This window comes from Muscardinus avellanarius, assembly GCF_963383645.1.
Source record: "Muscardinus avellanarius genome assembly, chromosome: 19".
In the NCBI taxonomy this organism is placed as follows: Eukaryota; Metazoa; Chordata; class Mammalia; order Rodentia; family Gliridae; genus Muscardinus; species Muscardinus avellanarius.
This window is the reverse complement of record NC_137805.1, coordinates 30,748,462-30,769,665: the sequence shown is the minus strand read 5'-3', so window position 1 is coordinate 30,769,665 and position 21,204 is coordinate 30,748,462. Positions and strand designations below refer to the sequence as shown.

Sequence of the window (21,204 nt, the reverse complement as noted above, 5' to 3'; positions counted from 1 at the left end):
CGGGGGGCTCCCACTCACCTCAGCCCCGGGTTCCACATCAGCTCCGCATTCCACAGCCCGTCTCCCAGGGTCTCTGCACACTCCGGCACCGGCCGCTCCTGCCTCGACCTTGCCTGGCCACGGGCGCCCTTCCCCGCTTTCTCGCTGGTCCTGGCACCTCCCCAGAGCCCTGCCATCAGCCCCCACCTCTTTGCCAAGGTAGTCCTGGCCTGTTGGACCTTGGGTGCTAATCATCATCTGTGGAAGGAATTCTTGAACAGGGATCTGGCCAAATGGCTCTGTCATGGTACTGAAACCCAAACCCGGGTCCCTAGAAGCGTTCGGAGCCCAAGTTGGCACTTAACTTACTGTTCCTTTTGAGGCCAGGGTGGGGGGTGCTGGGATTGGGGGCGGGGTGAACTGCACCCCGGGGGCCCCGATTCCCCCGACCCCACCAACCAGGAAATACCACAGGAGGCCAAGGTTAGGGAGACGCTACTGCTTTGTTATAAATATATTATATACATCCAAAACATGACATTAAAATATTACTCCATGTTACAGAAAAGATATTAAGGCTTTCTATTATTTACATTAAACAAGCAAGCACCTTTAAAAAAAAATACCACCCCCCCCCAAAAAAAAAAAAAGCCTCTCATCCCTCAGACAGACGCAGCCAGGAGGGAGGAGCATCCGCTGCCACGCGACCCACTGACCAGATCCCGTGCAGGGCGGCGCCACAGGCCTCCTCGTACCAGGAGCAGCAGGTCTGGCTGGAATCTGGGGGTCGATGGAGGTGCGGGGACGGGGGGCCAGACTCCTCTGGCCAGCGGCCCTCAGGCCCTGGCACAGCCTGCTGCCCTGGTGGACGGGCCAGTGACGGGGACCCAGAGCCTTGCTAGACACCAGGAAGGACGGTGTGCCTCCACGGCGCCCGGCAGCCACCCCAGGCGTCCAGGAGGGAGCCCGAGCTGCCCGGCCGGAGCGCGACACACAGGCCGCTCCCAGGGAAGAAAACGAGAAGAGGAAATCAAACTCAGTGGCTCAAGTATTCCGTGTCCGCGGGCGGGCGGGCGGGCGGTGCCAGGCGGCCCGGGCGTCCTCTGCCCTGGAGGGGCCGCTTTGAGGGGCTGCAATTTGGCAGATGGCTTTGGTCGGGTGGGGGTTGGCACCCAGGCGGCCGGCCCCGCGCGGTCACTTGACCTTCTGGGCCCACTTCATGTCATCGGCCCGTGGCTTCTCGCCCGTCAGGCCCTGGATGATGTCCTCCAGCCGCCTCCAGAAGCCCATCTTCTCCAGGGGGTAGTTGAGCCAGCCTGTGGCAGAGACGACGAGGGGGTGGTTGGAGAGGCCTGGCCCTGCAGGGCGGAGACCAGCCAGGGGCCCCAGGGGCCTCCCCACTAAGCTCAAATGCCCCCTCTGCCAGGAAGCCCTCCCTGGCCACCTGCTGATTACTGGGGGTTGAACCTAAGGCAGTCTACTTCTGAGCCACACCCCCAGTCCCATTTTACTTTTTTGTTTTTCAATTAGCAATAACTGTGCCTCAGATACACCTCACTGGCTATGATACTGCCACTGTGCAAATCTTACTTTTGTTTTGTTCTGAAGCAGGGTCTTGCTCGGTTGATGAGGGTCTCGCTAAGTTGCTGGGGCTGCCCTTGAACCTGCAATCCTCCTGTCTCAGCCTCACAAGTACTGGGATCACAGGTGTGCGCCACCATCCCCGGCTCCTTTTTTTTTTTTTTTTCGGTACTGGGGATGGAACCCAGGGGCATTCTACCTCTGAGCCACACCCCCAGCCCTATTTTTAATTCCTTATTTTGAAACAGGGTCTCACTAAGTTGCAGAGGGCCTCACTAAGTAGTTGAGGCTGTCCCTGAACCTCAATCCTTCCGTCTCAGCCTCCGGAATGCTGGGATTACAAGCATTCGCCACCATGCCTGGCTTTCCGTTTTTTAGTCTGAAATAGGGTGAGTTGCAAAGGACTTCACTAAGTAGCCGAGGTGGTCCACGAACCGTGTTCCTCCTGTTTCAGCCTCCCAAATGCTGGGATTACAAGTGTGTGCCACCACGCCCGGCTTATTTTATTTTTTATTCTGAAAGGGTCTATGTTATGGAGGCTAGCCTTAAACCTATGATCCTCCTGCCTCAGCCTCCCAAGTACTGGCACCGTAGGCATGTACCTCTGGCCTGGCTGGTCCCCGTTTCCCTCCCCACCCTGCTTCATCTCCTCCGGGCAGCCAGCTCCGCACAGGCTCCGTGTTTTATTCACTTGCAGTGTCTCCCCACCAGGGGCAAGTGCCGCAAGGGCAGAGACCCTAGTCTGTCTTTTTCCTCCCTGGATCCTAGGCCCAGAGTGGAGCCAGGCATGCAGCAGGTGCCCAATAAATACAGGCTGGCAGGCCGCGTGGCTGGAATCTGAGAGACGTGTAGTGGGAAAGGGGTTTGCCTGTCTCTTCCCGTGGTGTCCTTGGCACACACCGCAGGTGCTCAGTAAAGGCGTGCCCTGGACCCCCCTGGAGGGCAGGCCTCTGCGCGGGCGCACCTGTGGTGATGCAGAAGTAGGTCTCGTGGGGCGCGACGTGGTGGATGCGGTGGTGCCTGCGGGGCAGGATGATGTGCCAGTCCTGCAGGAGTGTGACCCAGCGCGGCAGCCCAAAGTACGTGTGCGACCACTTGTGGATCTGGTTGGTGAAGGTGCCGAAGACGCTCAGGCAGAAGACGAAGCACTCCCAGGGGTACAGCAGCGCCGGGGCCCCTGCGCAGGAGAGGCGGCGCGAGGTCACGGCCGCTGCTCCCCGCGGCCCCGGGCCAGCCCGGGCGGCTCTTCCGGCTCCACGGCCCGAGCCAGCGCGAGCCTCCTGGGCCAGGCCGTGCCCCGGCTCGGTGGGCAGACAGCGCGAGCGCAGGCAGACTCTCCAGTCGGCCAGAGCTGGGTTAGGATCCCTGCGCTGGCGCCCGGTGGGTGCGTGCGTGCGTGTCACTGCGGATGGAGCCTGGGGTGTTCTACCTCTGAGCTACACCACCAGCCCTATTTTTTAGTCTTTATTTTTATTTATTTATTTATGTATTTTTGTGGTGCTGGGGATTAAACCCAGGGTCATTCTACCTCCAAGCTATACCCTCAGCCTGATTTTTTATTCTTTATTTTGAAACAGGGTCGCACTAAGTTGCGGAGAGCTTCACCTAGTAGCTGGGGCTGGCCGCGAACCTGGATCCTTCTGTCTCAGCCTTACAAATCCTGGGATGACGAGCGTGCACCATCACACCCAGCTTTTTTTATTCTTTGTTTTGAAACGGTCTCACTAAGTCGCAGATGCTGGCTGCGAACCTGAGATCCTGGCTCAGCCTCCCAAGTACTGGGATTATAAGCGTGTGTAATCATGCCCCACTCTTTTTCCTCTTCTTCTTTCTTTTTCTTTCTTTCTTTTTTTTTTTTTTTTGGTGGTACTGGGGTTCCTGGAAGCCCTTCTACCTCCAGGCTACACTCCCAGACCAATTTTTAAAAAATATTTTTATTTGGAAACAGGGTCTCTTAAAGCCAGCGCGGCTGGCTTTGAACCTGCGTGATCCTCCTGTCTCCACCTCCCAAGCACGGGGATTACAAGCATGCGCCACCACGCCCGGCCTCTTTTTATTTTAAAACAAAGTCTTGCTAAGTTGCTGACACCAGCCTTAAACCTGTAGTCCTTCTACCTGAGCCTCCACTGGGACTGCAGGCATGCTCAACCCGGCTTCTGTTTCTTCATTAATAAAATGGGATGCTGCCCTTGCTGGTTCCCTGAGCAGGGACTGACAGACTTTGGTGCCCAGGACTTACCAGGGTGAGTGAGGAGGGGCCTGGCTGGGCCTGCGGGGTGTGAGCAGCTGCAGAGCTGGCCCTCGCCAGGGGTGGGTCCCGCTGGGGTGGCAGAGGCCTGTCAGCGGGACCCACCTGGACAAAGGATAGGTGGTGGCCCAGGCCCTGTGGCCACCCACAGCTACCAGAGATCAGGGGTCAGAGGTGTGGGGTGGTTAGAGCACGTGCAGCCACAGCTTTCGCCATCTGAGCTCCTGACCTGCTTGGGGACAGCTCACCCCCCAAGGACAGCAATCAGGACTGAGCTGAGTGCCCATTCTTTTCTTTGGGGGCCCAGCGGGGGATGGAACCCAGGGAGGGCGAGGGCACACATCACGGACAGCTCCAATTGCCCGAGGGCAGCCGGGAGCCTGGATCTGTGTCCCATACCCCAATTTTATGTGGAGAAAACTAATGTATTATCATAAAACACTATGAAGCCAGGTGTGGTGGTGCACACGTGTAATCCCAGGACTTGGGTGTGAGACTTGAGGATACCAGTTTTGTAAGGCCAGCCTCCGCAACTCAGTCTCTCAGCAACCTAGCGAGACTGTTCCCAGACAAAAAATACAATAGGAGCCGGGCGTGGTGGCGCACGCTTGTAATCCCAGCATTCGGGAGGCAGAGACCAGAGGATCATGGTTCACGGACAGCCTCAGCTACTTAGTGAGGCCCTCTGTAACTCAGTGAGACCCTGTTTCAAATAAAGAATAAAATATAGAGCTGTGGGTATAGCTCGGAGGTAGACGGCCCCTGGGTTCCATCCCCAGTAGCAAAAATAAATAAATTAATTAAAAATAAAATAAAACAGGGCTGAGGTGTAGCTTGGAGGTAGAATGGCTCTGGGTTCAAAACAAACACACAAAGTCAAGCATGGTGGCGCACGCTTGTAATCCCAGTGCTTGGGAGGCTGAGACAGGAGGATTGCGCAGGTTCGAAGCCAGCCTCAGCTACTTAGTGAGGCTCTCAGCAACTTAGTGAGACCCTGTTTCCAAATAAAATATAAAACAGGTCTGGGGGAACAGCCCGGAGGTAGAAAAGCCCCTGGGTTCCATCCCCAGTACCAAAACAACAAAACCAACCCCCCCACACACACTCATGTGCACCCGCACACACGCACATGCACACCCGCGGGCTGGCGGGCTGTCCCGGGCGGGCTCACCGGGGTTCTGCGTGTGGAACTTGTAGGCCATGTTGAGCAGCGGGAGCAGCATCACCAGACAGTTGTCCCCATTGGTCTCGATGAAGTCGTGCCGCGTGATGGCCGTGGGGTCAATGTGGTGCTCGCGGAAGGGCCGGATGAAGGCCTGGGGGGGGGGGCGAGGACCAGTCAGGCCCTGCCACCTGTGCTCAGCCCCGCCCGCCCCCTCCACCTGGGACCCCACCGGCCCTGGGGGCCCGGGCTAGCACCTGCACTCAGAGGGGCCTGGAGACCAGCTCCGCCCTTGTGGACACAGCTGGGTTTTCCTGCCTCCGAGCCCCTTTCCGGGAGGGGACAGGCTCCCCTTCCTCTCTCAGCACAAACTGTTCAGAGAGGGCTGACTGCAGGAGAGGGAGCAGGTGACCTAGGTAGGCGTGGCCACTGGGTGAGCACATGACCCAGGCTGGCCAATGGGAGTGTGCCCTGAGACTTTGGCTGTAACCACTGGAAAGGAAATGCTCTTTCATTTTGGGAGCTGGAGGATGGGTGTCTAGGCAGCGGGGAGCCACGGTGGCACCTTACGAGGGCCGAGCCAGGTCTGACAGGCCGTCCTTCTGGACTCAGTAAAAAAAACCTTAATGACAGGTTTTTGCCACAGTCAAAAAAGCCCAGATAACGCCAGGCGTGGTGGCGCTCGCTTGTAATCCCCGCGTTTGGGAGGTGGAGACAGGAGGATCGTGCAGGTTCGAAGCCAGCCGTGCTGGCTTAAGAAACCCTGTTTCCAAATAAAAGAAGTATAAAAATAGGTCTGGGAGTTTAGCCCGGAAGTAGAAGGGTTTCCAGGAACCCAGTACCACCACCACCAAAAAAACCCCAAAAAACAAAAACAACAACAACAACAAAAAACAGATAAACCGGGCGTGGTGGTGCATGATTGTAATCCCAGCACTCGGGAGGCTGAGACAGGAGGGTCACGGATTTGTGGCCAGTCTCAGCTACTTAGTGAGGTCTTCTGCAACTTAATGAAACCCTGTTTTAAAATTAAGAATGAAAAATGGGGCTGGTGGCATAGCTCAGAGGTAGAATGCCCCTGGGTTCAACCCCCAATTCTACAAAAAAAAAAAAAAAAAAAGCCCAGATAAACCCACAAGATCAAACCCAACTGAAACAAGGGGTCAAGCTGGCGGTGGCACGGGCCTATAATTCTAAATACTTGGGAGGCTAAGACAGGAGGGTTGCTGGTGTGCAGCCAGCCTCAACTATTTAGTGAGGACCTCTGCAGTTCCAGTTCCGCAAAAATAAAAACAAAGACAAGTGGTCACACATAACTAGCAGGCAAGGCTGAAGACGCAGGCAAGCATCCTATCCCAGAGCGGGGTGCTGGGCATGCCCGTAATCCAGTACTTGGGATGCTGAAGCCGGGCGCGGTGGTGTGCCCTTGTAATCCCAGCACTCGGGAGGCTGGAACAGGAGGATCACACTTCATGGCCGCCCTCAGCTACTACTTAGGCCCTTTGCAACCCAGTGACACCCTATTTCAAAATAAAAAGAATAAAAAATAGGGCTGGGTGTGTTGCTCGGAGATAGAAAGCCCCTGGGTTGAATCCCCAGTACCGCAAAAATAAAATAAAAATCAATCAATCAATAAAAAAAAAAAATAGGAGGCTGAGACAGGAGGACCGTGGGTTCGAAGCCAGCCTCGGTGAGACTCTATTTCCAAAGAAAAAATAAACAGGGCTGGGGGTGAAGCTCAGAGGCAGAATGCCCCCGGGTTCCATCCCCAGTACCACACACTCAAAAACACAATCCCCTCCCCCAGGACCATGCTGGTCCTGATGCTCCCTACATAAAATCCCAGGGCTTCCTGAGAAGGGCAGGCTGGAATGCTGGCTCCCACCTTTCAGACAGGGGAACTGAGGCTTAGAGAGGCCGGGCTGGCCCAGCACGGGCCCATACACACCTTCCCCACGATGGGGAGCTCCACGGAGCCCCACGTGTCGGCACCCCAGTGCACCAGGCCGGAGAAGAAGTCGGCAGTGACGGCACCTGCAACTGTGACAAGATGCGGTGAGCGGGGAGGGGCCGCTCGGGGGGCACTCCAGTCTCCCCACCCCACCGCCTCATCTGTCAGGGGTGGAGGTGTCCCTGATCTGTGGGGGAAGAACAAGTCTGAGTCTGACACTCCCAGCCCAATCCGCCCTGGTACCTCGGTGCCCACTGCACCGAGGACAGGCATGGCGACACACGCTTGTAATCCCAGTCCTTGGGAGGCTGAGACAGGAGGATGACAGGTTCAAGAACAGGCTCAGCAAGTAGTGAGATTCTCATCAACCTAATGAGATCCTGTTTTAAAAATAAAAATATTTTTTGGGCTGTAGCTCAGTGGTAGGATGCCCCTGGGACACACGGACACACACACACACACACACACACACACACACACACACACACGTGCGCGCATGCCTTCGCTTTAGACAGAAGCCACTCCTCCCACCCCCGGCAGGGCCAAGGAGACCCGAGCGGCGCTCACTCCCTGGAGGGCTCGGTAGAGCAGGTGGAGTGCCGGGCGGCCCGACTCCGGCTCCAGCCCCATCAGTACTCGCCAAGGGCACTGCGTGTCTCTTACCATCTCTGGGCCCAGCTCCCCTGCATAAGACGGGCTGGTTTTCATGACAAGCACGGCCCTGCTGCGGCTGTTGGAGCCACAGCCCACTGGCTGGGCGCTTTAGTGACCCTCTGTTTGCAAGGATCTTTGGTTCCCCGCTCTGGTCCTCGGTAGGCTCCCTCATGCCCGTCTCCCTCCCCATCCATGTCTGTTCCCCCAACCACAGACCCGCTGCCTTCAGCAGGCGGTCCTGCCGGCTCTAGAACTGCACAGCCAGACTCACGCGCACCCGCTCTTGGGGTCAGGCTTCCTGCGCCCGCGCGGCTCATCTAGAGCCCCCACGGGGTCCTACGGATCATGCCTGTCCCTTTCTGTTGCTGAGTTCCACCATCTGGGTAGAACACCACAGTGCGTTCTGGTCTCTGCTGCCTTGACTCAAGCCTATGTGTGCATGGCGCCTTTGCTCCTTTAGGTGAAGATGTTATACAATTTTTTTGTTGTTGTTGTTGTTACTGGAGATTGAACCCAGGGGTGTGTTCCTTCAAGCTATACTTTCAGCCTATTGCCCTATTTTATTGTTTTGTTTTATTTTTTTATTTGAAACAGGGTCCCACTAAGTCGTTGAGGCCTGCCTCGAACCTGTGATTCTTTGCCTCAGCCTCCCAAGCACTGGGTTTACAGGCGTGCGCCCCCATGCCTAGCTACACTTATTTTTTTTTTTTTAACCTAATGGTACCGAGCTTTAAACTTAAAGCCTACGCCAGAAGCTTAATGTGGTGGTTCATGTCTGTAATCCCAGCAACTCAGGAGGCTGAGGCAGGAGGATCGCAAGTTTAAGACCAGCCTCAGGAGCCGGGCGTGGTGGCGCATGCTTGTAATCCCAGCGTGCAGGAGGCTTAGACAGGAGGATCCTGGTTTGTGGACAGTCTTAGCTTTGCAACTCAGTGAGACCCTGTTTCAGAATAAAGAATAAAAAAATAGGGCTGGGGTGTAGCTTGGAAGTAGAATGCCCCTGGGTTCCAAACCCCAGTACTGCGAAAAATAAATAAATAAATAAATAAATAAATAAATAAATAAATAAATGACCAGCCTCAGTAACAGAGTGACCAGCCTCAGTAACAGAGTGACCAGCCTCAGTAACAGAGTGAGACCCTGCCTCAAAATTAAAAAATTAGCTGAGTGGTAAAGAGCTCCTGGGTCCGATCCCCAGTACTGGGGGGAAAAAAAAAACAAACACCCACAAAACACAAACCAAAAAAAAAAAAAAAAAAAAAAAAAAAATCAAGTTAGGCCAGGCATGATGGCCCATGCTTTTAATCCCAGTTTTTGGGAGGCTGAGACAGGAGGAGATTGCAAGTTTGAATAAATAAAAAATAAAATAGAGCTGGGTGTGGTGGAGCACGCTTGTAATCCCAGCATTTGGAAGGCGGAGACAGGAGGATCGAGGTTCACAACCAGCCTCAGCTACTACTTAGCCAGACCCTTTGCAACCCTGTTTCAAAATGAAAGAATAAAAAAATAGGGCTGGGGGTTTAGCTCAGAGGTAGAATGCTCCTGGGTTCCATCTCTAGTACCAAGAAAAGAAGAAGAAAATAAAAAAGGGTCTGAGGGTATAGTCCAAGATAGAACGCCTTTGGTTCCCTCTCCAGTAACACACACGCGCGCGCACGCACGCACGCACGCGCACACACACACGCACACACACACACGCCACTGCCAGCATCTTAGAAGTCCATCTCCTTTAATCCCTAAGCAGCGCCAAGGCCAGACCGAGGCGGTTATACACTAATCGCCTTAACTGGCCTAAGTGTTTGATGCTCCCAGACAAGGAGGATAATGAGAACAACACGTAAAAACAGCCCTGTGTGCGGCTGACCCCAGGCGCTTCTCGAGACGCCAGTCCTGGGCCGAGGGCGTCACCTCTGAGCTACACCCCCAGCCCAATTCGATTTTATTTTATTGGCACTAGGGATGGAACCCAGGGGCATTCTACCTCTGAGCTACACCCCCAGCCCAATTCGATTTTGTTTTATTGGCACTAGGGATGGAACCCAGGGGCATTCTACCTCTGAGCTACACCCCCTGCCTTACTTTTTACTCTATTTTGAAACAAGGTCTCACTGAGGTGGAAAGTGCCTGCTAAAGTAGCTGAGGCTCTTAGCAGCAGCGGTCCTCCTCCGGTCTCAGCCTCCTAAATGCTGGGATTACAAGTGTGTGCCACTGCGCCTGGCTCCCTGCCGGGTATTTTATCCTTTTTTATTTTATTTATTTATTTATTTTTGTGGTACTGGGGATGGAACCCAGGGGCATTCTACCTCCCAGCTACACCCCCAGCCCTATTTCTTATTCTTTTATTTTGAAACATAGTCTCACTGAGTTGCAGAGGGCCTCACTGAGTAGCTGAGGCTGGCCATGAACCTGCGATCCTCCTGTCTCAGCCTCCCAAGCACTGGGGTTGCAGGTGTGCGCCATGTGCCCGGCTATTACACTCTGTGTGAGAGTATTTCTGGTGCCCGTGCCCTAGTGCACTGGCTCTCACGCGGACACTTGCAGCCTCCTGGTGGACCTGAGCCAGGTGAGCGTGGGCAGTACCGCGGTGGCAAGTCAGGCTGATGGCTACGCTGGGCTGCCCCAACACCTCCCTCTGCAGGCCCTCACTGCCAGGCTGGTCATGAGCACTGCAGCCCTGATCCAAGAGGGGGGCGGCCCCCAGACGCCTGAGCCGCTCTCCTGAAAAGCCCAGCTCACCGAACACAAGAGAGTCTGAGGGCTTTAGTGTGCTCCCCTGCCCCCGCCATGGAAAGTGCTGGCCAAGCAGGAGGCCCTGGGTTCCATCCCCAGCACTGAGACAAAAAAAAAAAAAAAAAAAAATCTTGGTAGAGAGGCTGAGATAGGAGGATTGCTGGTTTGAGGACAGCCTCAGCAACTCATGAGGCCCTCCAGGACTTAGTGAGACCCCGTCTCAAAATAAAGAATAAAACAGGGCTGGGGGTGGTAGAATGTCCCCGGGGAGCCGGGCGTGGTGGCGCACACTTGTAACCCCAGCATTTGGGCCGCAGAGACTGGAGGATCCGGTTCACAGCCAGCCTCAGCGACAGTGAGGCCCTTTGGGACTCAGTGAGACCCGGTTTCAAAATAAAAAATAAAAAACAGGGCTGGGAGTGGGGTGTAGCTTGGAGGTAGAAAGCCCTGGGTTCCACTCCCAGTACCACAATAACAAACAAAAAAAGAATGCCCCTGGGTTTGAATTCCAGTGTGGGGGGGTGTCTGAGAAGCTGTTAAGATCCGAAGAGCCTAAGTCAGGGTCTTGACACGGATGGGATCCCGGAACAGAAAGAGATAGAGCAGAAAGCTGGGGAAAGGTGGCGAGAGCCACTTGGCTCAGCATGCATCCAGCCCAAGCCGTAACTGTAACAAATGCCCGATACTGAAGTAAGATGTTAAAAACAGAGGAAACGGGCAGAGTATAGGCACCGTGTGCTCTCTGCTCAATTCTGTAAGCTAAAACTGTTCTAAAAAATAAATAAATTAAAAAAAAGTCAGCCAGGCTTGGCGGCATACCCTTGTAATCCCAGTAGTTGGGAGGCAGAGATAGGAGGTTTGCTACGGTCTCAGCTACTTAGTGAGACCTTGTTTCAAAAAAAGAATAAAAAATAGGGTTGGGGTGTAGCTCTGAGGTGGTAGGATGCCCCTGGGTTCCATCCCCAGGATTTAAAAAAAAAAAAGTCACCTCTGTCTTGATGTCCAGGGTCACAGGCCCAGCACACCTGGCTTTCTGGAGGGAAGGAGGGACAGGCAGACAGAAGGGAAGGACTGCCCGGTCCCTTGCGGGCAGGCTGCTGGACGTGGTGGAGACCGCGGCTAGGGATATTTGCAATAAGGCAAGCTTAGGCTCGGACCTTCCTGTCCAGGTCTGGGAATTGGGAGTACCAACTGTACCCACCTCCCCTAACCAACAGCTAAGAGGTAGACCTGGCATGGGCCACATGCTTGCAATCCCAGTACTTGGGAGGCTGAGTCAGGAGGATCACAGGTTCGAAGCCAGCCTCAGCAACTTAGCCTCTCCTCCACCTAGGGAGCTCCTGTTTCCAAATCAAAAATTAAACAAGAGAGCTGGGCATGGTGGCCCACACTTGTAACCCCAGTGTTTGGGAGGCTGAGACAGGAGGATTGCACAGGTTCGAAGCCAGCCTCAGCTACCTAGTGAGGCTCTCAGAAACTTAGTGAGACCCTGTTTCCAAAAATATATAAAATAGGTCTGGGGATGTAGCTCAGATGTAGAAGGCCCCTGAGTTCCATTCTCAGTACCAAAAGAAAAAAAGAATAAAAATAGGGCTGGGGGTATAGATAGCTCAGAGGTAGACTGTCCCTGGGCTCAACTCCCGGTGCCAACAAAACAACACAATAAAAAATAAAATAAAATAGGTCTGGGGCTCTAGCCCTGAGTTCGTAGAAGGCCCACAGGTTCCATCCCCAGTACCACAAAATAAAAATTAAAATAAGCGATGAGATGAGGCCACTGGGGGCAGTGCCCACGGAAGACGCAGGCAACGCCCGCTGCCCAGTGCCCACCTTCCCAGGCCGCCTGGCATCTAGGCCAGCCACCGTGGGGGAGGGGCTGTTTCCAGGGCAGGACTCCAGGCGCCTGCGAGGCCCCTTTAACGGGGGCGGGTACAGGGACAGGGCACACAGAGGCCTCTTTGTCTCGCTCTGGCTGGGTGGTGGCTGGCCCTGGCCCCCCTGGCCTGCACTGGGCCTGACGGCGCCTCTAACTCACCAGGGACCTACAATGGCCCCTGGCCTCTCGAAGCCTGCGTTTTCCCAGGGGTCACGCTGCGAGGATGTCCCTGCCGACCTCAAAGGCCTGGCGGGGAGGTGGAGAGAGGCTGAGACCCGCGCAGGAACAGAGGGCAGGCCAGGATCCGGGCGCAGGTCCTGTCTTTCAGCCCCGTCCACCACGTGACCACCTGATCTCCCTGCTGACCTCTGGACCCCCATCTCCCACACGCCCCTTCAAGGACCAACTCCTGGCCCTGCCCCACACCCTGCCCTGTTCTCCGCGAGGGGAAAAAGCAGCCCCGCCTTCCAGCCGCCTACGCCCACACCCATCCCCACTGCCTCTGAGACAGGACAAGCCATCCTCACCAAGGCCTCGAATGAGCCCCCAAGGTCCCATCCCGGGCTCCCTTGCCGCCTGCCTCACTGGGGCTGCTCCTGGCCGGCCCCCAGGCCTTTTGGGCGCTCTGGCCTCCCAGCTGGCGGGCCTCTCCTCCCTAGCCCCAGGCCGCTGGCTGCCCCCCCCCCCAGGGCTCATGCCGGCTGAGGACTCTCTGGAGCCTCCCTCTCGCACCACCGCGGCAACCCACAGCGCATCGTGACCTGCAGCCACCCACTCCCCGCCCTGCTCGGCTGGACCCCACAGTCGCCTCCTCCCCGTCCTCACCCTTCCGCCTTGCCCGCAGGATGCACAGTGTCAGCTCCCCACGAGGAACTCCCCAAAGGCTGAGAATAAAGCCTCAAGGCCCTACATCGGCCCCACTGCTCCAGGGCTGCCGCCAACCCCTTCAGCGCCATAGTGGCCTTCGCTCTGCCGAACACAGGGCACCCCGGCCTCAGGGCCTTTGCATGCAGCTTCTCGCCTAGAATGCCCTTCCCCAGATAACCGCTCAGCCCCCTCCCTGGATCCTTCCTTCCCAGAGGCCTTCCTGGCGGGTCCCTTGTCTGGCCCTGCCGGCCAGCACCGATCAGGCGTGGCTCATTCCCAGACACCTTCTGCGCTTCCGCTTTACCTGCCTCGCTGGGCGACCGGGCACAGGAATCTCTGGGGAGATAGCGCTGGTAGGGGCGGGCACTGGCATGCTGCCCTCATGCCCGCCACCTACACGCAATCAGGGCGGCTATTTAGATCGATTAGGGACTGTGCAAACAGCACTATCAGGGATTGTCTAGTCTTATCTGCCGCAGGCAGAGTTGTGGGACGGGGAGTGGTGCCGCCTGGGTGCTGCACCGCCAGCCTCCCCCTGGCTGGGGCTGCGAGCTTGGGTGCCCCTGGCTGGCCAGCTACACCCGGGCCGATCTCGCAGGCCCTGACCCCAGCCCGGCCGGCGCACGGTCAGCACGGACACCTCTGCCCGTGCCTGAGGCACATCACTAGCCTTGCTGAGGACGGGGACCGGAGCCAGGCCGGGGAGCTGGAAGAGTGGGAGCTCAGGCTTGGTGCCCACGAAGCCCATGACTGGCCAGCAAGGCCCAGGTGCGGCCTCGGTGAGTGGTCTGGTGGGCAGTGTCCCCCAGCCCCTCAGGACCTCTGCACCCCTACGCGTTGGCCCGAGGAGGCAGGCACTGTGGCCGCCTCCCGGGAAATGAGGCTCAAAGATGCAGGGACACATGCCCCAGGACACGAGCCAGGAGGTGCTGGAGCTGGGACTGAGCCAGCCTGGAGATGCATGCTCGGAGCCGCCCAGGTGAGGCTCCAGGGCTCCAGGTCCTTCCCGTGCCCGTCGGTACATCTGGCTCCTGCAGGTGGGGTTGGGCTCTGCACACTGGACAGATGACCCTGGCTTCCAGGCCCACGCCCCGGATCCAGGTGGTGCGATCGTCAGCCTGACTACTACTGGCTGGGGGGCCTGGGTGTTTAATGAGACTGCGGAGCTGAGCCCTTGGGGGCCAGCGGGCCGGGGCACAGCCCAGGAGGGCAAGCCTGGGGCCAGTGCGCGAAGACCTGTGTGGCTGGTCCTTCTGAGCCTCAGCGTCCCCATTTGGAAAACTCTGACGCCTGTGGCATCTTCCTCCCGGGCACGTGGCGGGCAGGGGGCCAAGGGTACTCACAGACACCCAGGACAACGGCGGGCGCGTGCTCCCAGCGGGCCAGCAGCAGGAGGTGGGCCAGGTTGTAAGCGAGGAGGCTGAAGCACAGGATCACGGAACACCACTCCTGGACGCGCTTGCCTGCGGGGAGGGCGGGCTGGGTCAGGGCCTCACTGGGAGCAGAGGGGAGCCACCCCATAGGGACCTCACGGCCCCAGAACCACCACCCGCACAAGCTCAGCCCTCCCCAGAGTGGAAGCTGGGCATGTCTCACGCCACAAACCTGACTTGGGGTATGCGGTGCTGGGTATGGAACCCAGGGCATTTCAATTCCAGGCCACACTCCCGGCCCTTTCTATATTCTGAAACAATGTCTGGCTAAGTTGCTGATGCTGGTTTCAAACCTGGAATCCTTTTTCTCAGCCTCCCAAGTTCTGGGATTAGTGGCAGGTGCCACCATGCCTGGATTCTTTGGCAGAAGGGACCCAAACTCATCTCATGGGCCCTTGGGGCTCTCAGGAGACACTTGAGGGGTCCGTATGTGTGTGGGGTATTGGGGATGGAACCCAGGGGCCTTCTACACCCCAGACCTATTTTATTTTTTATTTGGGAACAGAGTCTCACTAAGTTGCGGAGGGCCTCTCTAAATTGCTGAGGCTGGTTTCGAACCTGCAATCCTCCTGTCTCAGCCTCCCAAGTACTGGGATTACAAGCATCTGCCACCGCGCCCGCCCACCTAAAGGTGGGGCGAAGCAGCTTCTCTTCGAGCTGGAAGCTCTTTGACAGTACCTGTACCCATGCAGGTAATTATCTGGATGTGGGGCTACCAAGGGCCTCTGATTCTGGAGGCTCAGACCCAGCCTCCACCGAGCAGGGTTCCAGGCCCGAGTCAGGAGGTCATGGGACTCTGGGGACACCGGGGCCGCTAGGGTTGGCCGCTGCCTGTGACCGCTGCTGGGGGCAAGCGCAGCCAGGGCACAGGCTGTGTGTGACATCTCCCATCACTGCCACACACTTTGAATGGCCAAATAAGCCGAGACAGGCTGTCCTGTTTGAAGTGTCAAAATTTGGAAATGACTTGTGTCCATCGCCCAGGGGGACTGGCCACATTAACTCAGGCCACAGCGCCTCTGCGGCCAGAACTGCGCCCGGGCGGCCATCTGCACGTGGACAGAGGGATGCCCGGGCACGGAGCACGAAGGGCTGAACACAGCCTCGGCAGCCACAAAAGAAACTCCGGGTCTGCGGGCCCCGGCTCTTCCCCATAACCACATCAGCGCTTTTTTTCTTTTAATTTTAAACTGAAATTTAAAGGAAGAAAAGGAAATAAATGCACCCTGTGGGTGAGGGGACCTGTGCCGGGCCCTGCAGGGCCTGTTTCCTGGGCGGCCAGTCACCAAGGCGTGAGACCTTAGGGACAGCGGTCATCGTTCTGAGTGTCGCACACCTTCTGAGTGGTTACCACCGCGGACGCGAGGTCTGCTGCAGACGAGAAAACCGCAGAGCAGAGGGGCCGAGGAAGCAGCCCGTGGCGGCCCAGCTAGTCATCCACAGCCCGGGGTCCCCACTGCCCCCAGCCCCCCCATTCTCCACCACCTTTGCACACGGCCTCCAGGAGCCCAGGCCCACCTCTAAGAACACGGCCGGGCTGGTGAACACAGGGCCTGCCGAGCTTGCTGCCCCTCGCCCTCAGCACCCGGCCGCTCTGCCCACCTTCGCAACCTGGAAACCTCCGCCTCCAGGCAGCAGCCATGATGCCGCCGCCTCCCACCTCTATGCTCCGTAACACGGGCCTGGCTCTCAGAACTGTGGCCCTACCCGAACCTGAACTCAGGAAACCCGGAGCCATAGAGGGCTCACCCACCGGGGCCTGGCACTCAGCTGGCCCTCAATAAATGGTTGTGGGGCCGACACATTCCTAACCTCAATCCTAAGGGAAAAGTTCAAGGCTGTGTCCCTGGGCGCCCCTCACTCATACACCTTGGGAAGAAAACATAAGGATCCCCTTATGTCCAGATAGATAAACTGAGGCTCGGACAGGGAACGAGTCTCATCTGGTCACAGGACACCAGCTGCCCCGGACCCACCCTGAGCTGGCCGCAGCAGAGCTGCCCTCTGCTTGCTCCATGGAGAGGCCAGGGCTCAGAGGGGACAGGGACGTGGCAGGTCACAGCCCTCTGGCCCTCTTCTACAGCAGAGGAGGCTCCGAAGGGTCAAGGGCTCAACACGGGTCCCAGAGCAGCAGGGGCGGCTGGGAGCGCCCCCTTCTTCCCACTCAGCTGCCTGGGTCCCGCATGGTTCTCGCCCCACAGCCTCCCGACTCCTCGGCCAGACACTTGGGGCTCACAGGACCCCTCGCTGCCTTGCCGCTCAGCATCCCCTGTCCTGGCCACACCACCCACAGCCCCTGCCTGGAGCGTCCACCCGCACCTGCTGCTGGCCGGCTCCTCTCCACAGTGAGGGCTAAGAACGCAGAACCTGGATGCGCTGGCCCCGCTACCCTGCCCCGCGGCCTCCCAGCTCGCTCCTCTGTTTCACGGAGCGGGGCTGGGCGCTCAAGCACTGGGCGTCCAGGCCACCCCCAGGGATGCTCGCCCCATCCCTGCTGACTTGCGCGCACGCGTGCGTGGTATGTGCGTGTGTCGGAGGCTCTGAGGGGCTAACAGGGGTCTCAGCTGCCTCCTCTCGAACTGGAGCCCACACCAGGCACACCACACACAGCTGTGAAGATGAGCACGCAGGAGGACACACCCAGGACATGGTCAGCGCTCAGCAACTGTTGACTGTGTCGGTGGCCCTTAGTGTCCACAATCAATCGTCAAAAGCCAGCCCGCCTCCCACCCAGCCATCCCAAGAATCCAGTCCCAGGATCCAGCCACTGTTTGCAGCAGCCCACGGGCTCCCTGGCAGTCCACAAACATGCCCTTTGACCCTCAGGCCCTTTGACCCTGCACAGCTCTCCCTCTGGCCCTCCCCCCTCTGATCACTCTTCAGATGTCCCTCCCTGTTCTGCCCTCCCCTGCTCCTACTGTGGACCTGAGTCACAGCACCTGCCTCCCGTGGGCAGGTGAGCTACCTCTTATTTGGGGGTTTACTGCCAGTCTCCCTACTACAATGCCTGCTAACTTTTTTTCAGTCTTGGTTGCTCCTCGTCCCCAGGACCTAGAATCTAGGCGCTCAATATATATTAAGCCTGAGCCGGGCATGGTGGCGCACGCTTGTAATCCCCGCGCTTGGGAGGCTGAGACAGGAGGATCGCGCAGGTTCGAAGCCAGCCTCAGCTACTTAGTGAGGCTCTCAGCAACTTAGTGAGACCCTGTTTCCAAATAAAGTATAAAATAGGTCTGGGAGTGTAGCCCGGAGGTAGAAAGCCTCTGGGTTCCACCCCCAGTACCACCAAAATATATATATTTTTTATAAAATATATTAAAATATATTTATATATATATAAATTTTTATATAAAAATATTTTTTTTGAGCCTGTTCTCTTGTTTTATGGGTCAGGTCCAGAGGGGTCAAGGTCCTTCCCCCAAGCCCCGCAGCAGAGAGGTCTAGAGAAAGGAATTTGGAGGAACCAGTTTGGCCAGTCTCTCCCCCTTTCTGTTCCAGGTCAGGGGCAGAGGAGGCCTTGACTGCTACAGGTGTGGGGTACCTGGAGGCCGTGTAACCTGAGATCCCTGCGTGGGAGAGAAAGGCACTGGGGGAAACCAGACCAGGCAGATGGACAGACAAACATCCAGCTGTGATGGACTATTGAGATGGCAGTCCCAGGGAGGTTCACGATGCCCAGGAATGATTTGGGCTGCCTGAAAGTAGGCGGGGTGGGCAGACTGGCCTCCAGAGCCAGTGCCTCAGTTCAAATCCATGCCCTCTAGCTGGGCATGGTGGCCCACGCTTGCTATCCCAGTACTTGGGAGGCTGAGACGGGAGGATTGCAGGTTATGAGGACAGCCTCAACAAGCAGTGAGACTCTCATCAACCTAGCAAGACCCTGTTTCAAAATAAAAATAATGCTGGGGCGTGGTTTCACATGCTTGTAATCCCAGCATTTGGGAGGCTGAGACAGGAGGATTGCGGTTTGCAGACAGCCTCAGCTACTTAGTGAGGCCCATTGCAACTCAGTGAGACCCTGTTTCAAAATAAAGAATAAAAAATAGGGCTGGGGTTATATCTCAGACGTAGAATGCCCCTGGGTTCCATCCCCAGTACCGCAAAAAAAAAAAAAAGGAATAAAATAAATAAATAAATAAAAATAGGGGTGGGGATGTAGCTCAGAGGTAGAATGCCCCTGGGTTCAATAGTACCCCCCCCAAAAAAAAATAGATAAATAAAAAATCCGTGCCCTCAATTCCCAGGCAGGGAGTCTGAGGCCAGGCCAGTGAGTTAAGGCATTAGGCTCGGAGCTCGCTGCAAAGGTCAGGCTGCTAGGTCAACGACAGGGAGTGCCCGCTGCGCACAGTGGGCAATCTCATTTCCTTTTCCTTACAACGCTGAGGGCAGACAGACTTTACCCTGTTCTAGAGGGGGAGACCAAAGCCCTGCGGTGAGGGGGTGGCTTGGGTCAGGTCCCACAGCTAAGAGCTTGTGATGCCAGGTCCTGCCATTCCCAGGAGGAGCAGGTGTTCGGTACAGAGGCTAGGTGTTTTGGGCGTGGCCTGAAAAAAACCACAGCAGCGTGGACCAGGCGCCCAAGCCCCACTGGAAAAATGACACACACAGCCTGGGCCGGCGAGGCTGGGCGCTCCCTGGCTATCTAGGATCTGCTGAAGAAAGCAGATGGCCCAAGGTCATGCAGCCGCCTATGGGGGACACTGCATCCAACCCAGGCTGCCCTGGGCAGAGAGGCAGGGAGCCCCCCCGCAGCCCACCCAGGCAAGGACAGTGCACGCTGGCTGCCCAGGCAACAGAAAAGACATGAGGATGTGTGGCGACGGACTGGCAGCTCTGTTCTCAAAAGCACTTCCTTAAACCCGGGACAGGGAGCTGTGTGGTGGGAGTGGGGGAGCAAGGTTCCTGGGGCTCACATGTCACCTGCTGAAGCATGGGCGGCGGGCAAGGTAGAAAGAAGGCAGGGAGGGGACCCTGTCCTACCTAAGGGTAGAGCCAGAGACCAAGTGGTAATCTGGTGTGAGGACTGGGGGGGGTAGTGGGAGGGGCTAATGTATGGATGTGGGGGAGGGACAAAGGCCAGAATCAGACCTCCTGTATGGGGGAGCATACAGTGGGAATCTGCACCCCACCACTGCCTGAAATCCAGGAACACAGGTTTAAGGCTATTGCTCTCCCCCCTCTAGGGGTCCTGCAGAGGGGCAGGAGAAAAGCCCTTGGCCTAAAGCCACTCAACTACAACCAGGTCGGGGTTTGGGGGAAGGGCCATCTGCAGCCCCCCAAGTTAACATTCCCGGGTTGGAGAGGGTTAGAACATCGTCTGCAGCCATGGCCTTGGCCTAGAGCATGCATGGGGCGCTAGGGTCTGGACTCTGATACAGGGGACCTAGGATGAGACTTTAGGGGGCTCGGGACAGCGCCTGTGGCTGAGGGGCTGCCTCGGGCTTGGACCGGGTCTTGGAATGAGGGTTCCTAAGCCTAGGGGCGCTCACTGCAGCCCGAGGCGCCCCGAGGCTAGGGTTCCGGAACTGTGGGTACCATGGGAATTCTGTTGCCGGCCCGGGAGCTGACAGGGCAATTCCCTGCCTTGGGAGCGTCTTTGCTCCAGCAAGCCCTAACTAAGCTGGGGTTTGGAAGACACGATGGGGTGCGGCCCCAGGACCCGGGGGCGCTGTCTGCAAGTTGGAAGCCGGGGCTGGAGTTCCCCCTCCGGCCCGAGGCGGCGATCGGGGCCGGCGAGCCCCGGGGAGGCTGCCCGCCGGGGGCTGGCGACTGCAGGCCCGAGGGGCCCGGGTCCTACCTGGCGAGTAGAGCGCGGCCAGCTCGCGGGCCCCGGCGTGCTGCGCGCCCCAGCGCCGGCAGTACGCGGCCTCGTCCTCGTCGAGCTCAGGCTGCCCGCGCGGCGCGTCCTCGGCGCCCGCCATGGCCCCTCGCCCGCCCGCCCGGAGCGCTGTGCTGGCGGCGGCGGCGCGGCCGCGGAACCGCGGCGAGATCACGCCGCCCAATGACCGCCCGGCGCCGGGCGCGGCGGCGGCGCAGGCGGGGGCTCCGCCGGGCGCGCGTCACAGCCAATCAGGGCCCGCGCCGGGGCCGCGCCGGCCAATCCGCGGCCGCCGAGCCGCAGCCAACCGCGGCGCAGGGGGCGGGGCCGCAGCTGGCCGCAGCTGGGCGCGGAAGCGTGGGGGGCGGCGCGTCCGGCCGGGGCCAGGCCGGGCCTGGGGGGAGCCGCTGCCCCCTCGGCCTCGGTGCAGCCGGCCGGCGGGCCCCGGGACGGCCGCTGGGTCAGCCCGCACCCTTGGGCGCCTACTGTGTGCCGGAAACGCGGGGCTGGGGGGGTTTGCGAGCCTTTCGTGCAGAGCTCCCTGGCCGGGCCGATTTTCACTCGCTTAGCCGGTGTAGCAAGCCTACTGTGTGCGGAGGTTACCGGGACTCTGCGGCCACCCACTGTGTGGCGCCGAGAGAATTCTCAAACCTGCCCCCGCCAACTCATCTTTTTCTTTTCTTTTTTTTTTTTTTTTCCGGACGAAGGGGCCGGAAGCTGATGGAGGTGACGCCCCGAGTCACTATGGAATTTGTCGGGCGCCGGGCCAGGAGCTGGATGAGCAAGGCCTCGCTGACCGGCCAGGGATACGGCCTCCGCCCAGGGGCCGCGCCTGGCCAAAGCGGCCCCCTCCTCGGGTCACTGTGACCTCACCCGGTTTTGTCACGAGCGATGACCTTGCAGTT

General features: G+C 57.9%; 1 protein-coding gene across 2 annotated transcripts; it reads right to left on the bottom strand.

The window, feature by feature from the left end:
- Positions 1-1,173: 1,173 nt before the first annotated feature.
- On the bottom strand, positions 1,174-20,402 carry LOC308277453 (plasmanylethanolamine desaturase 1; the record flags this gene model as incomplete). Of its 2 annotated transcripts, none has more annotated exons than XM_080716627.1 (6): positions 1,174-1,295; positions 2,525-2,737; positions 4,980-5,124; positions 6,919-7,010; positions 14,392-14,511; positions 20,279-20,402. In XM_080716627.1, 6 exons carry the CDS (start codon positions 20,400-20,402, stop codon positions 1,174-1,176), a joined length of 816 nt encoding a protein of 271 aa, XP_080572753.1. The 2 variants fall into 2 exon arrangements, with proteins under 2 accessions (XP_080572753.1, XP_080572754.1); XM_080716628.1 differs by having other exon boundaries at positions 6,928-7,010.
- Between the last annotated feature and the right edge of the window lie 802 nt (positions 20,403-21,204).